The sequence below is a fragment of the Apteryx mantelli genome, chromosome 3, assembly GCF_036417845.1.
Source record: "Apteryx mantelli isolate bAptMan1 chromosome 3, bAptMan1.hap1, whole genome shotgun sequence".
In the NCBI taxonomy this organism is placed as follows: domain Eukaryota; kingdom Metazoa; phylum Chordata; class Aves; order Apterygiformes; family Apterygidae; genus Apteryx; species Apteryx mantelli.
In genome coordinates this window covers 51475210-51489720 of record NC_089980.1, presented here as the reverse complement: position 1 = coordinate 51489720, position 14511 = coordinate 51475210, and the positions used below count along the sequence as shown (strand labels likewise).

Here is a 14511-nt window from a genome sequence, read left to right as displayed (position 1 = left end):
GGGATACAGTACAATCCTAGTTCTTGGGAAAGAATGACATAGGGAGGAAGGAATGTACTTGAATTTTGACCAAATATATAAAGTATTTAGGAAGTATAGGCCTCGCTCTAAAGGGAGACAAATATTAAATAATATGAAGGTATCTTAATGGAAAAAGCAGGCAAACAGTGGAACATCATCGCGCAAGAAGGCATTAAGACATTTCAAAAGAAGTATTGAAAAGGAAATTAGATAACTAATTCAGTGTACACAGTAGATACTAGATTACAGCAGCTCCTCTAGCTTGCTCCAAAAGAGGTCACTTTCACTCTAAAATGTTCTTTGTTTAGTATGGTAATGTTTTTTGAAATGCTCTGGGGTTGTTTTTCAAATATATCCTTTTTAATATATTTTACAGGATATATATGCTTTCAGGATTATGAGAGCTGCATATAAAGCCCTACAAGATATTGAAAGTATGCAAGCAGAGATATAAAACTAAGTTTTATTTCTACTCCCTGCTGCATTGCATAAAATATAGGGACTACTATTTCCTGGTATAATATATTCTTTAATATGTTTGGAACAGTGTCTTTGGAGGCTGTTTAGTTAATTAGTGTCAGCGATCAAGAAAACTACTCCAAGCAGGAGACTGGAGAGAAGACGATGAGTCAATAAAATATGGAATATTTTCATTTGGGAAAGATCACTGACCCAAGAACAGAAACTGCTCCATCTGCCATAAGAGCCTACAAACAATCACTACTATAGTCACCTGAAGGATTCTGAATATATGCAAAAGCAGATGTGGCTTTTAATCCATTTCAGAGGAAAGCTCTAAGATTTTCTGAACTAATCTTGCTTCCTGAGGACAGAGAAGGAGAATTTTTAGTGGCAGAGCTAAGGGGCCCAGGTGTGCTCAGGTGCCACTGTACACGTGCGAATGACCGATTTGCCTGCCCTGGCTGTTGCCATAATTCTGCAGATTCCATAGGATCACTATGAAATGGGTAGGAATTTTCTCTAGTTTGCTTCACCCGTTGGAAGAGTTTTCTTCTGTAAAAAGAAATACAGTTTTCTCTCAGCACTCTTGTCTCCTCATGGGCACCTTTCTGAAGCTTGTATTCAGGACTTAATTGGTATAGGCTTGCCAACAAGGAAGAATGTCAAACTGGTGCTTTTCAGGCGTTCTCCCTACTAGTTGTGATGAACTGCTTTAGAGGCAGAAATGAGAGTAAAGATGCATTATACTGAATGAAATGGTAAATTCTAATGCACTGTGAGACTCTTCAACTGAATCTATCATCATAACCTTAATATTCAGAAATGTTTGGAACTTTTTGGAAGCTGTATCCTCACACTGGATTCTTAATTCTGGATTTATTTTTCCCTACACCAGCAGAAACATGGGTTGAAAGCAGTTTACCAGTGGGGAGATTAGTACAGAGTGGAATATTGATAATCCCTAGAATCATATTGGTGCTCAATTCCAGAAAGTATAAGAATCTCATATTGCTACAGCATCTAATGGTTATTCCATTGTATTCAGATGACAGTGATATTTCTGTGCTTTTCATACAAAGAAGATGCCTTCCCTTGCTGGTTAAATTTTAATATCTGCCTTTGACTAGCCACTATGTATAATTTTGAGATGTTTACTGTAGTGCTACTGCAAAAGTAGTCTTCTGAATATTTGCTTTAGACTGAGATGCAGCTCCCTGACTGTACTCTATTTTCTTCTCTTTCACTGGTAACACCTGTCATCTTGCTAAAGTAGAATCATTTTAATGCTGTTCTGTAACCTTTTGCATCTAGAAAAATAAGAAAGTAAATGGACTACAAGTCAGATTCTCACCTGAATAATAATTTTTTGATAATGTGCAAAAGGTTTAGAAGTGTCATTATGTATTTGGAACGGTCTAAAAGGGAATTTTCTTTTAGAGTAAATTCTTTCCTGAAAAACTCTGCTAATGCTGCAAGTTGATCTGATGCAGGATGAAATCTCTCTATTCAAGTATATTAGCTGCCATGCATGTATGTATGTATTACTTTTTTTAAAAATGCTATTACATGCATCTGCATCATTCAGGGATTTTCAAGATTCTTTTCTTTGTGCAATATTCCCTTCTCAATGAAGTGATTAAAAGTACAGATACTTGAAGTATTTTTTTATTTCCTCTCTGTACCATCAATAGTAACTTGCCTTTTTAAATTAGAATTGAAGCCAAAGTTGCTTCAGAATGGAGACATTTTAAACCCTACTTTTAAGAGCCAGGTACAATTTGTTGTGCTTGCACTCCTTCTAAAAATGAATCATGGAATGTTTTCCCCATTGTTGTCTGGTAAACAATTCTTTGTAAGCATGTGCAGAATGGTGTGGGAGGAAAGGAAGGGGAAAAAAAAACACCTAGCCAGCTCAGATGCTGCTGCTATGACCCATCAGTCTTGGAAATGATGAAAAGTATTATATCCTTCAAATATGATATGTATACTAAAAGACTGTCATAAGCTAGAGCATGCTATCTTCCATTTCCAAAAATCGTTTAACTGAGCAGAGTCTAAGTTAAATATTTCAGTAATAGAATTATTTGTTTTAGGAATTGCATGCGAAGATACTTAGTGAAAGTGTTAGCCCAGAATAAGATATCGAAGCTCCTTACATCCAGGGATTTTGTGTGCAGTTTCTTCTCTCTTGTACCATGCAATTTTACAACATATAATACCTTGACTTCCAGGATCAATGTATGGAGAGGAAAAAAAAAAAAAAAAAAACTGTCAAAGCTGCCGGTTTTCACATGGTTTCACATCCAAAGCAAGGCAAGGCTTTCATGCAAAACTATAAGTCAGCCCAGATTCACTCAACACTGGGCCCAGGTTCACTCAAAAGGGTTGTGAGCCCTCACAGACCTTTTGAAGAATCTGGGCCAAGTTTCAAGTCGGTAATGAAACCCGTAATCAGGCAGACTTCACGTGCTCTTGAGTTTTCTTGAGAACGTTTACCCAGCTCTCCCTCAAGTTTCCTGTGGTTTGCTGGGATTTTTTTGTTTTAAGCAAAACAATGGTGGGGTCTGAGCCTTCAAATAATCATTACTAGATACAATGTTTGCTGTTGTAAGTAATCCAGGCCCTGCTCACCCTACTGGGAGGACTACATATAGATAGTAACAAGCATTTGCAGGGTCAGACCCATAGTTCTGATCCTTGTTCTGACTGGGAGGGAGAAAAAGGGAAACTCCATTTCTGAATTTTTGCTGCGGGTTTCCCATGCCTATTTTAGTGTTAGTGTATGTTTCTAAAGTGGTTTTGATTGAAACATCATAGCAGAAAAATAGTGATTATTTTTCTTCCCTAATAATTCCGTTGTTATTCTCACTTGTGCCAAATTTAAATCCAGCATTTCCTATTTCAATGGTGGTACATCTGCAATATGGAAAAATAATTATTATTGTAGAGCTATGCAGGAAAGTAGAATGAAGAAAAGGTAGTTTAAAAGTTTGTGCCTGTTTTTCAGTTTTTCATGTAAATTCTGTGGAACTGGCGTTTGTCTTCAGGAAAATTCGGAGCTTCTGCATACCGCAAAGCCCACTGACTCCCTGGAAGTGAATCTTAAACTTTTCCTTGAAAGTTAGCAGGGCAGTACTCTAACAGACCAAAAAGGGGAATCAAGTTCCAAACTAAAACGCTTTTGACTAAAACATGCAGATCATAAATGGGACTTTAGGTATGCTATATGAATGTATACAGTGTATATACAAGTATAAGTCTTACCTAAGCATATGTGCACAGCCAGTTTGTGCTATCACTTGGCACACTGATGATGCCTAAGTTAGTGTGCGCATTCCTGGAGATTTTGTATATCAAAATTCCCATCTATATTAAGTAAAATGGGTACAAAATAAAACGTAAGAAAATGTGTGGAAAATAGATCATTTTTCACCAATATGTAGCAATGACAGTTGAGTATTTTGAATTTTCTTCATGAAATGGTAATTTCCTTTCACTGTATAAAAACAGTCATGTTTTCAATCTGTGTGCACAGTGGTTCTAGTATTCGAGTAATTAATACATCCTGATTCTTTCTTGCTTAGGAATGCCCATTCCTAAACTAAACTATTTGGGGAAAGAGAGCTTTTATTTTTAACTTTCAAACAACTTTTAGAATGAGTGGGAGGCTGAACCTTCCTACTTTTCATTCAGATTTTCTTCCTCCTCTTGGTTGACAAATTCCTGTATTCATTAAATTTTCAGAGTTATTTTCATGAGTTGGTTGCTGTTGTTTATATTACTGGGGGAATTTTTAATTTTATTTTTCTTAAAATTTGCTTTGAGTTATTTTCATGGGGATATCATAATTTGAGTAGTTTTCTCAGAATTGATGTAAATCAGTACATTTTCAAGTGTTTTTAATATATTAATAGATACAAGACTTATGACATATTTACAGTGAACGTTATCATAAAACAGCATCTGTATCTTTCATCTTGTAGCAAATTATTTTCCTGTATTTTTACAGCTAAAATAGACCAAGAAAATGAAGAGAAGTCACTCACAGAAGCACATAAAAGGTAAGAAAACAATGTAATAAAATCCTTCCTTCCTTTGAAAAATGTGTTGTTTTAGAAGTTGCTGTTTTGGAAGCAAACGGTGTCATATTTTTGGATAATGAAAGAACTGCATTCAGAAAACCAAATGATATCTATTTATTATCAGCTTTATAATGATCATTAGAAAAGAAAAATTAAAGGAATGTCAGCAAGCAGTATACCTTTAGAGAAACGTTGTGTGTGACTCTGCTCTTTTTGAAAATGCATCTTCCTTATGTAAAAATAAATTGAGAATATGACAGCTGGATTGAGAGAAAACTGTTCATTCCACCCCAGAATCATGGTGATTTGACAGACACATAGCATTCGCCAGACAGCTATTATTCACTAAGTACCACTCCCTGTGCTTATAAAATGTCTGCTGTAAAATAAGGAATGGAAATCTGCTTTTAAAATAGTAATGATATGTAGAATTAAATGTGACTGCCTTTGCAGGAATGCTAATAGATCTTCAAATAATTTTTGTGGGGAAAAAAACAAAATACTTTATTAAATCGCAATACAGATGTGATCAGTTGAGAGCATTTTCAAAATTGGGAACTTCACTGTGTTGCACAACTTGTGGTTTCTTCTGATTTTTGGCAGTGTTCTCCAGAAGCAGTGTTTAAATGGGACAGATTTTTATCTGTCCTAGCAAAAGACCAAAATATGACACACACCATTTATAGTCCAGATTTGGTGAAACTGACAGTCTGCGTTTGTTTTCCTTTCACTAAAAATAGCATCTTCTTTTTGTAACAAGTACAACTGCCACTGAATATATGCTAATGAATACAGCTGGGAGCTCTCTCAATAGGATTCAAGTGAAGTGTGCTACTAGAAAAGATTCTAGTTTTTTCTGTGATGTGTTAGCCATTCTAGGGCCCTGATGCCCAAGTTAGTCACCTGCTTTTCTGTCACAGCACAAATGATTTTTCCCCTGTTAAAGCACCACAGCTTCTTTTTATTTCCTTGCTCCATGTACTGAAGACAGCGCCCGCTAAGGAAGCAAAGGGGAAAGAGGATGTTCCTCTGTCAGAGGAAGCTCCCTCCTTATTTACGAGGAGATGGTATGCCCATGAGTAGTACATCCGTGATGTGGGATCATGATGTTAAAATGGAACAAAGGGAGTATTGCTTTGGCTTAGTATCATACCTCTTACTCAAGCATACGAAAGGCATTCCTCAAATTCCTTAAACTTGTTTAACTGCTGAATTACATAATTCTTATCCTTAAAAATCTCCTTCACAATAAAATTTAGAGAGAGGAAACTGTTAGTAAGATGTTTTTGTTGATCTCTGTCAAATTGCTCTATTAAGGAGTTTGTTTCTTCTGTGGAAAATGGATTAGCCTGTATGTCCAAAGCTGACAGATTCCTAAGAGCAAGGGGAATTTGCGATGTGTTCAGAAAGCTCATGATTTGCCATTGTCTTCTGGCGTCTAGTTCATTCTCCATCCTAATTTTCTCCCTGACAGCACTGGAACCACAATATCAAAAACTTCCTAGTGGTATATCTAAGATCCACAATAGGGGGGAAGAAAGCAAACTGCTCCCTGGTCCCTGATTAAGCTTGGCCTACTTCTTTGTATTTGTCCCAATACTTTCTTCTCCTACTATGCAGAGTGCAGCAACTCCTTTACACAGTAGTTTGCCAAAGAAGGAATTTCTGCTTCATTTTTCTTTCCTGTGAATGTCTAGCAAGGATAGCATCACATATGAAAGCTTTCATGGAAAATGTGAGGAATTATGCTGTGACCTAAAATATAATATTTTGGGGCAAAGTTATTTTTACTGTTATCCAGGCTACATTTCTTTCCCTCTCCCTTTCTCCCTCTCCCTTTCTCCCTCTCCCTTTCTCCCTCTCCCTTTCTCCCTCTCCCTTTCTCCCTCTCCCTTTCTCCCTCTCCCTTTCTCCCTCTCCCTTTCTCCCTCTCCCTTTCTCCCTCTCCCTTTCTCCCTCTCCCTTTCTCCCTCTCCCTTTCTCCCTCTCCCTTTCTCCCTCTCCCTTTCTCCCTCTCCCTTTCTCCCTCTCCCTTTCTCCCTCTCCCTTTCTCCCTCTCCCTTTCTCCCTCTCCCTTTCTCCCTCTCCCTTTCTCCCTCTCCCTTTCTCCCTTCCATCATCCCACTGAAATTCTTAATCCAGTCAGTGGTATTTGTTAAAGTATTGAAGATAGCTTCATGATGTATCTTTAGTATTAAATGTGTTTATTACACTAAGATCTTCAGAGGACCTTAGAAATAAAAAGCTTGGGATCTCTTTTTTTTTTGGGGGGGGGGGTGAAAGAGAAGATGGGAGCTTAAAAAGCTAAATAAAAGATTAGTTACATTTGGCTAATCATAGGTAGAACAACAATGCACAGGATGACCAGACAAGCAAGTAGTTCAAGGAAAAGTGATGGATTAGATGGAGCAAAATTAATGTGATTAATGTGCTTGGATTTTTCTTTTTGAAGTAGATAACTTCAGCCCATGTATAAGTTCACTGCTACCCCGTGATAGCATTTCTTTAGCTTTCAGTAAGAACTGCAAATCTTTTCTTTTAGTTGGGCACAGAATATTAAAGTTGATATCTCCATAAAAATGCAAAAGTCCAAGAGAAAAGCTCTTGCAGGAATAACAACAAAAATGTTTCTAAAATGAATAATGATTTGGGGAAAATGCAGCAATGTGTGTTTTAGAAAAGCTCAGTTGTGCAATAGATGAGCTAAAATGGAAAGTTAATCTTCCACACAAAATAAAGACAAAGAAAATGGAATGTCTGCTCCAGAGACTCCATACAGTGTATAGCTGTTCATTTGTCACAAGTGCGAAAATGTTTAATCGGTTTTGAAATGAGGTATTCTCTCTTTATTTATCGTGTTCAGTGACTTTAAGAGTGTCAGTATGTAAAGTGTTTATCCAAGAAATGGGTTTCTGGCACATGGATAAAATGAAAAGTGAAATGTTTAGCTCGCAATAGGCATATGTTCCAAGATCTCTCTGAGTAAGTATCCTGAGATGAGAAGAAAGCACACAGGTCTGTGTTTATCTAGCTTACGCAGACAGACAAGGAAGGCTCCAGCCTGGTATTAACACTGAAGTGACATGGAATGTCTTCACCAAACCCCAAACAATTACATCATTCCCTTAACAATATTGATAAAGTGCAATAAAAAAGAACCTGGCACTTTCCAATTAGATCCTCATTGCTAAATACTTGAGAAACTGTCAAATACTTGACAAGTTAAAGTAGAAACCACTGTGAAGGAAGTGAAAGAGGAGAGGGAGAGGAGGAGGAAAAAAGGTGCTTCTATGTTTTAGGAGTCCATGATTTGGGGTGGGGTTTTTTTTCATTCTATATCATACTAGATTATTTGCCCTTTGTCCCAAGATACAAGGCTAAAATGCTGCATTCACACAGCTGTAAATAACAGTTAAACAACTTTACAGCTAAAGTTCACCCTCTTTGAAAACTGGAAGACATAGCACTCTTTTCACCAAGCAACAAATTTGATGCCTCTTTTCTGTGTTTTCAGTTATTTAGTCTTAAAGACCTCTGATCTTTCAAGAAGACATTTTCTCTAAGCAGGCGAAAAGATTAGGAGCGCTATTGTTTTCAGGCATACTAACACAATTTTAGAAGGAGACACAGTTTGATCACAATATCTACAGCAAAAGTTATATCACAGCTGATGCCCTTTTTACCGTGCTAGGATAGAAGACAAGAGCAGCAGCAGCCATGTCTTGATGGCATATGGTCAGAGATGAGCTTGACACTCCTCTTCTTGCACTTGGTGAAGAAGCAACAGCTAATCAACCTCATGGATTTACCAGAAACAGCATTTGATGAAGCAGCAGCTCATTACTGTATGCCTTGCTACCTATATTCAGCTGAATAGCTATGAAGGAATAGTGTGTAACTTTATTAGTTCTTTATAATACCTTGCCCAGTATTTAGTTCTGACCTCCTTGGAAGGTTTCCAGATTAAGGACTTATCTGTTTTTTAGAACAAACAAAATCCAAATTGGAACACTGATTCCTCTTCCACTTGAATAGTTAGTAAGAAAATTTTTCTCTTCCTCCACCTGCAATGATATGTCTGTTCTTGTATTAACTCCTGGGGATTCATTGACTAATTGAATTGGGGATTTTAGACCTGAGAAACATTCAGAACATTTTCAGTTCTTCCTGATCTGTTATGCAAAAAATTAAGCATCAGATTCTAAGTTCAGTGCAGTAGCTACTAGACTAGTTTAATAAGCTTTGGATGGAGCCAAATCATAAATGAACCATACCACATTCAGAGGATCTGACATTTATCGAGAACAATTAATTGCTCTGATATTTGCTTGGTTTTGTTTACTCATATAGCACCTATGTAAGAGGCAATGCATGTTTAGAATCTCTTAAATGTTGCAGATTCTTTTATTTCTGATATTGTAGATAGTATAACCCTGCATGAAGCAATAATATAGGTCACTAGGACAAAACAATCCTTTAAATGGTGGCTTGCTTTTGGGTGAAACTATTCACCTTTTTTTCCTGCTGTGATTCATAGTGAGGGCTGGGTAGACAGAAATGCTGCCCACTATCATGCCTTTATGTCTGTCACTGATTTTAATGAATCTGAGAATTTGATCTGTTCTCTCATAAACCTCAGTGCACTCTGATAGTATATACTTTTTTTTATAAAAAGTCTAACAGAGGACTTTCTGCCTTCTGACATAATTATCAGCTTTGGAGTTTGAGATGTGTGTGGCTGTGTATGGAACACCTTCCCATATCTGGATGTTTTTTATTTGGTTTATCTTATAATTTGCTCACATTACTTATACATTCCAGTGATTTTTAGGCTTTTTAGTGCTTCCTGAGTGCTGTCTCTCAGGCACCTCTTATGTTTTCAAAACTTTTAATAATCCATTTAGCAATGTTTTGTTGCTTTCTTTGCTGTAGCAGCAAATGACATTAATTTTGAACAGGAATGTTTACCTTTAAATTCCCTGCAAAAAAAAAAAAAAAAAGTGCCCCTGACACAACACTCTGCAGACTTCCATTGGCTTCACTGAACATTCAGACTTGGAGAGGAACAAAACCTTACACCTGCTCACAAGCTGACAAGCTGATGACACTTAGAGAAATAGCAGACAGTATGGTACAATGGCACTGCTGAAAAGCAACACCTAGAAATGTAGCACCTAAGTCTGATAATCCTTTAAAACAGTAAATGTTCCTCCCGCCTCACTCCCCTCCACACAATGCTTTGGATTTTTTTGAAAAGTGAACTGTAGAGTTAAAGTGAAAATTGAATTTAATGTTTGAAATAAAGTGGTGAAAAGCTCAGAATGGAGAGGTATTTAGTAGAAAAAATACTTTTTAGCTTAAAGGCAAGGATGTGCTGTTGGACTCCATCTCTCACTACTCTTTTGCCATTTATCCTTTGTTAGTTCCTTTTCTGTTAGTTCTCTTTTCTCACTGTGTGGCTCCTAGTGTGCAGACTTGAATTGCTCACAGTAATACATTTCAGACTGTAGGTATACATTAGTTGCATCAGCAAAAAGTAAATACTCAGGGAGCAAAGGAAATGTGTATAGAAGAAGCTTACAGACTGTTAAACAGATTGGATCATTCTTGTTTAGTATCCTGTCTCTGACAAAATATCAGGGCCCATAAACATGCAGTAATGGAAAATTAGCCAGCAGTTTAGCTATGTCAGAAAGTTGCTTCTGAAACACTGTAAGTGACCTTTCCCTGAGAGATGTCTTTGTCCTTTTCTGAAACTGTTTGCCAAATGAGTGAATGAATTCTTATCCATATGCATGATTGATTTTTGTTTATTCTAACAAGAAGAGCATTATCTTTTTTTTTAATAATGTCGGGCATCTTGCTTAAAAAATCATTTTATTTTATTGGTTTTAAATTAGTTGCCTGTTAATGCCACTGAATGCTAGTATGAACAAGTGGTAATATAACTTTTGGTAGATTAGGGTAGAGCTAATTCAAATTCAAAGAGCTAATATTAAGCACTGTAAACTAATCCTTCTTGGTGCACTTTATAGCTTATGTCGAGGATCTTGTCTTAGATCTTACAGAAAAAGATGAAGAAATTATTTTAAGATGCAAACATAGTTACACAGCTAAGTAACACTGGTAACAGTACATAAAATAACTGGTGTCCAACTGTACCAAAAGTTAGTGCTATAGCATTAAACTCGCAATAAAAAAGTTAAAAAAAAAAATCATGTGGCTAATAAAGTAATGACGAAAATAGAGAAATGAAAGTCTTTAAATATGGCACGCTAATTGTTTTGACCAGCAGTGTATGTCCAGCAGGTAGTTTCACTGAATAGTCTTCAAAAATTCCAAGATATTCCTCTTGAGATGTTACAGCTGAAGTAACAGCTGAAGAAGGTGAGTGTGTGTGTGTGCGTGTGTGTGTGATTAGCTCCAGTGCCTCTCTGTTATGCATCAGTCTATGATTATGTTCAGAAGTTTTTTCTTTCATCATATTGTCCAGCTGAGTTGTTTAGTTAGATTGTTTCCTAAGACCTTCAAAATTTAGTGTCATCTGCATTTAAGTCAAATAGTTATTGCAAATGCTATCACTTCTGGTTTTACTCTCTTCCATTGATTTGCCATGACAATTGTTGCCTTCTTCCCTGGTGTATTTTAAGATTCACTTTAAGGATTATTATATTATATTGCTGTTGTCATGTATATGCAAATGGAAAAGCAGAATTTAAGGGATGTGGTTTAATTAGGTCACAACTGTATTAACTCATCTGGGAACTATCCAGTAATAACTTGTACAATATAGGTCATTCCTTCCTTAATTTCCAGCTGATGGAAGACTGCCATCAGCCCCTCCACAGTATAGAGCTTGCCTCAGCCTGCTGCCAGAACCCCATTGTGCTTTTCATATATGGAGATTAGGTGACTAGGAAAAAAAGCATCGTCTCTTTACTGTTCCTCAGTTTGTTCCTCAGCCTTGTTCCCTGGTCTTGTTTTGTTTCTTTTTTTTTCTCTTTTAAAGAGACATTTTCCTTGATAAACTAGATTCAGAAACCACTTTAGGGAGCCAGATCTCTTCTGTACTGTGTGTCAAATGGACACTTGTCATGGGATAACTTGCACCCACTTCCTTTCTCAACTGCTGTCTGGAGGATAGTTCCACCTTAATCAGTCTGATGATGAAGTAAAAGATCCTTCTCTATCCCAAAGAGAGCAACTAGTGCGATGATCACCGTAGACCAGAAACATCACGAAACCTTAGTGTAATCCTTGGAAGGGATGGAAACAGCTATTCCAAACCTGAGAGTGCGTTCTCAGGCCAAAGGAGTATGATTTATCTAGCTTTGCTTGGATATGTGAATATCAATGATTCATATATCCAGCGTGATCCTCATGGTTATTTAATCTGTCCATCAACTCCAATGGCTCCCACTTTTTTTTCAAGCTTGATCCATATAGAAAATGCTACTTATTTTTCTTCTCATCTAGATGAGTATACATTCTCTTCACAGCAGTGAGTATTAGGATAAATTGGGAGTTCAGAGATAAATGTCTGGAAGTTGATAGATGTATATTAAGGCCTTTTCAATCTGACAGTTCATCCATCCAGATTTTTAAGTCTTTGACTTTATTTTCATGGGACTTTGTTGTAACTCACTCTAAGAATATGAAAGTCCTTTGAACATTTCCATCTTCTCCAAAGGCTGGATTCCTTCTATTCATACTTGTGCAATGCTGTTATGATATTAGGGGAGCCTGTATTCGTGTATCTTAAGGAGAGAACTCTTATACATTGAATTAAGCAGGAACACTCTTCAGAGCTTCAGTTAGACCTAAGCAATCCACAAGGGTTAAGTTGAACCAGCCTCAAAATGCATTTAAAATATTAGAAGGTTCTAAAATGCCAAAGTATTTTGGAGTAGTTTAATTCCATTATTTTCAAACAATAGAAACTGAAACCTAAGTTTGATCTGAGCACCAAAATACCAACTGTAGCTGTTATAACTTTAGCTACACCAAGAAATTTTTATCAAATTTTACTTCCTTTCTGAGTGCAAGTCAGGATAGTAGGTCAGCCAAGATTGATGCTACTAGCTATAGCCCACTTAAACTGGGCTATAGCTAGTATGCAAAATTTATGATTGGAATATATTGTATAAATGATTTTCTAACCTATACATTGATCAAAAATAACTCATTTTTTTTCATCCCTCTCTCCCCCAACCTCTTTTAGGTTGGGACAGCATATGAGAACTCTAGTTTGGCAGAATTTTTTTTACAAAGTTATGACTACTTTAGAAAAAGCATCTGACAATACTCCCAGTCAGACCTGTAGATTCATTTCAGTTATTTTTAGTATGTGTTCTGGTAAATGCACGTGTACAAAATTTAATCTATGCTGGACCATACATTCTGAGCATGACAATATTATATGTATATGGAATCTGTTAAAACGTGTAGTTTCTGTCTAAATAATCTGCTCTAGATTTAAGACAAATTGGCTCCTATTTTGTTAGATAATTCTGACCTTGATCCTACATAAAGTTCACAGCTATAAAAGCAAACTATACCATGGAACAGGCAGATGCTTACAAGACTGTGTTTGGCATCAATAAATTTATTAATAATTTAATATTTAATATAATAAAACTTTTTACAAAATATATAGTGCACAATGCTTATGTTACCTCCATATATAGTTATAACCTTTTTAATTAATAATAATGATTGCTTAGAAGGCCTCCGCTGCACTAGGTAGTGAAGATGAGGTGTGTTAATAGAAACATCTGGAGACAAGTTGGACTTTAACATGAAGCATTTAGCTGTTTCTTACCACAGTGAGGCTAGCAGATTGTGTCAGATCACTGATGTTGAAATTCATTTTACCTCTGTATTCTGTGTCTACTGGCACCTTATTATTTGTTCAAGTTCAGCCGGCCACGACTTATTTAAAATGTTTGAAGCTCATATGTTGGTCTTTTAAAAAGAGAAAAAAATAGTTTTCTTTTGGATATGTTACTGGGCCTTACTTTCCAGCACACACAGTTACATGAGTTTAGTTTACATACGCTCGTGCTGTAAGTGCCCAATTAAGCACAGAGCTACCTTGGTATCTGCATAAGAGCTTGGGTGACATGCATGGGCAGGGTATTCATGAAAACATAAAATTAAAAACATTAAACTCTGAGAAAGAAAATCTACCCATTAGTGCAAAGTATGTGGATTACAATGTACTGCAACTTACACTAATGCCTTTAGGAAAGTGCAAATACCTTGAGCCATGTTTTTGAGAGAGAAAGTGCGAAAGCTGTTAAAACTCATCATTTTAACATTACACAAGAAAGCACATGCCATTTGAATGCATTGGAAGAATCATGCTAGAATATGTTTGCTTTTTTCTCTGAGTGGCCTGATAGAATATGATTGTCAGGGACAAAATGTACCCAAGTTTAACTCTGTTTTTAATGTATGATCTAAATTTATTTTTTAATCTGTCTAATATTCTTGAATGGAAACTTATCTTTTCAATATGCATAATATAATTTGAGTTTATTGGGATTCACATAAATATGGTGGGCTAATTCTGGGGTGAGTTGCAGCCAATCAATGCTACACAGGGGATACAATGAAGGTATAAAGATGCCTCTAACCTACCTTTCCTCACCTTTGATTTTTAAATGGCGGGAGGCTGACTCAGTCTGTGCAGTAATTTAGAGCAGCTTTTTAAACACCTTTTTTTTTTTTTTGTCATCAGAAAACTTCTGTCTGTCAAGACAGTTGCATCTTGCTCCTGACACAATTTATCGCCTAATCCAAGCCATCCAGAATAAAAAATGGCATCATTAGATCACCAAAGGATTCCCTTACATCAGAGCAAAAGGGAGCCCATGTCATAGCTTTGTGTTTTAGAGGAGATTGGGAATGCAATTAGGAAGAAAAATAAATAAATAAATAAAAC

General features: G+C 36.4%; 1 protein-coding gene across 1 annotated transcript in view; it reads left to right on the top strand.

Moving 5' to 3' along the window:
• Nucleotides 1-14511, top strand: part of FMN2 (formin 2) — a 173744-nt gene that overhangs the window by 135522 nt on the left and 23711 nt on the right. Inside the window, exon 15 of the mRNA XM_067294571.1 lies at nt 4493-4544. Within this exon, the coding sequence (XP_067150672.1) occupies nt 4493-4544 (52 nt within the window). The remainder of the gene's footprint in view (nt 1-4492; nt 4545-14511) is intronic.